This window comes from Macadamia integrifolia, chromosome 9, assembly GCF_013358625.1.
Source record: "Macadamia integrifolia cultivar HAES 741 chromosome 9, SCU_Mint_v3, whole genome shotgun sequence".
Taxonomy (NCBI): Eukaryota; Viridiplantae; Streptophyta; class Magnoliopsida; order Proteales; family Proteaceae; genus Macadamia; species Macadamia integrifolia.
This window is the reverse complement of record NC_056565.1, coordinates 9,262,719-9,265,466: the sequence shown is the minus strand read 5'-3', so window position 1 is coordinate 9,265,466 and position 2,748 is coordinate 9,262,719. Positions and strand designations below refer to the sequence as shown.

At 37.2% G+C, this 2,748-nt stretch overlaps 1 protein-coding gene across 2 annotated transcripts in view; it reads right to left on the bottom strand.

Annotated features, from left to right (window-relative positions):
- Window positions 1–2,748, bottom strand: part of LOC122089817 (metal tolerance protein C2-like) — a 14,516-nt gene that overhangs the window by 3,003 nt on the left and 8,765 nt on the right. For both annotated transcript variants that reach the window (XM_042659512.1, XM_042659511.1), the window contains exon 7: window positions 2,058–2,096. In XM_042659512.1, coding sequence (XP_042515446.1) covers window positions 2,058–2,096 — 39 coding nt within the window. The remainder of the gene's footprint in view (window positions 1–2,057; window positions 2,097–2,748) is intronic.

The window sequence follows — 2,748 nt, the reverse complement described above, 5'->3', positions numbered from 1 at the left end:
TTTAGCTTTTTTTTTTTTTTTTTTTTTGCTGTTCTCAGTCTCGGTAGAAAACCAGAACAGAGAATGGGAAGGAAAGAGAGATGGATGGGAAGAAATGGGGATCATTCGGCTCTAATACCAAGTTGATGGAGGGCCTTAGGAAAGAAGGGAGTCTCAGAGTTGCAGGGGAGAGAGAAGATTCGCACTAAGAAAGGGCAAAGGAAGAATCACACACGTCCGCAGGCTTCACAAACATTCAACTCAATTCATATTTACTATTCTCTGTCTTTCTCAATCGGCTACAAGCATATAAATAGGAAAATAAAATACTCTAACATGGAAACAAATCCTAAAAGCAAACTAACTCAAAAAAGATAAAAAAAAAAACCAACTCTAACTATGTCCTGTGTATGCAACTTCCCAAAAATAAACAGAATAAAATAAACTAAAGATATTATTCTCCTAAATAAAATAACTACTTAAATTTCTACTGGACCAAAAACTCAAATATAAATCCGATTCATCTCTGCCTGGATACCCAGATGGGTATGGATCGCTCCATGGGTGTGTATCTACATCAGGGAGCTTGGATGATGCGAGAAAATTTGGTGAGAGCACTAACAGAGATGTGAGTGTTGCTGAAAAGGTTTCACAACTGGAGCAACCTGAGAAGCTCTACTGTCATCACTGTTAGCTTGAAGTGCACTAGCCTGTCACTATGGCTTTTAGTGGGGATTTGATAATAGCCTATTCATGGTCCCACCAACAGGAAAAAAAAAATTGCATTTTCATTGAATCCAATGAGCTTCCATCCAAAATCTTTCTAGAAATTGAGGTTGCCTTCAAAATTCATTGCCAGTTGCCCTTCATGAGCAAAATGTATTGTCCTTAATACAAAGTGCGACAAACCCAAGATCTGTAACCAGTAACTGCAAGAGAGAGAAGAGATTGAGGGGGAAGAAGCTTTGATCAGCCCCAAATGAGGTCGAAGGGTCTCACCAGGGAAGGCAATAAAGCCCAAAATCTTAGGAGCATCTCATGGTCTATCAGATCCAGAACTGGAGTGGATATAGATCTGCTAACAATAATCCCAAAAAAAACAGAGCAACTGCCACAAAAAAATAAATAAATAAATAAATCAACCAGAAGATCCAGATTATATGAGCTTCACGGAGAGAAACAATGAGGAAAGAACTTCAATCTTTAGGTATGATCTTCATACTATACTTCAGTCTGGACATGAAATCTAGTTCTTCTTCTTCTTCCTCTATGAACTAAGGTTTAACCAGCAGCAAGAGAACTTAGAACGATCCGCAAAACAGCTACTATTTATAGCTCTGATATCACATGACAAACCCAATATCTGTAACCAGTAACTGCAAAAGAGAGAGAGAGAACAGAATAGAGACTGCAAGAGATTAACAATCGACTATCCTAGCCTCCTCCTCCCTTGTTATATATATATATATATATATATATAAAGATAAAGGAACACAAGAGAGGAAGGACTCCTAGGTCCTTATGATAGACTAGAAGACAAGACTTTCCTAATCAGACGAGGAAAGTAAATAGCAAGTAATCTAACTAGATACAAAGTATCCTAGACTAATAAGGAAAGAAAAAAAGAGATAAGATAAAAACAAAGAAAGCTATCAAATACATCCCATGGTTTAACACGGTTTAACAACTACATCACATAGAGACAAACCCCCAACTCGTGAATCATATCTTAACACAAAGTACACAAACCAAGCCAAGGGAACAGCCCTTTCATCAGCAGGATAATTGAACGGCTCAAGCTCTTGGGATCTGAGGGATTTGGCAGGTATTAGATCCAAATCGAAAAGTTGAACACTTCGCTGTTTGTTTCTTTTGTTGTGTGTTGTCTTGGGAAGGGGCTATCTTGGTTGATATCCACCTGACAGATAGCTTAAATAATAACTTTTCTAGTCCTAAGCATTCTATATCCTGACAGAAGTAGGAAACATCTTATAAATGTTTATCTCCTCAATAAAAGAACCATTTATGCTACCAGAGAGAGGAAAAGAAATGCTGATAACAGGGAAAGTGGAAATTACCCAAGGGTCAAAAGCCAGGATGCCAGGATCAAACCTGCACTGAAAACAATTAATGATACCAAGTTAAGAAGTACTTCTCAAATATAAATTAAGAAAGCCAAAAGTCATTCAAGCTGTGTCGAACTTTTTGGCCACATGTACTCATCATTTGATAATTCTAATAGCTGAATAGGTGGGGAATCCCCTTGACCTTGGTGGCCTTTCAGACCACCAAATGGCCCACAATCTGTAGGGATGTTCCCCTTATTTTCTCAACAAATCCCTTTTGTCAAACATATTTTTCACTGTTTGAAAAGAATTGTATAGCATTATTTTGACATCTGGCAGCATCTAATTGGTATGAAAATCAACCTATTATTAGGTGAAGATGTGAAAAAACATGTCAAAAAAGTTTGGTCGATTGTACTTAAGCACTTGAAGATTCAAGTCTCCCCTCTCTCAGGTCAGTTGAAGATTCCAGTGACCATCTGGGGACCGCTATAAAGCGCCACTGAGTGTGCTCTAGCTGTCACTTACTAATTTTCTGGAAAATATTCAATTTTGCACATTTAAAAAGCAGAGCCTGATTTACTGGGTGTAAATCTTAAAAGGGTATTTATCAAATATCGTTTTAACATTTTTGTTAATGTGAACTTTCTTTATTTGGAACCTTCAATGGCACACACAGTAAGATTTTTTTTTTTTTTTTTTT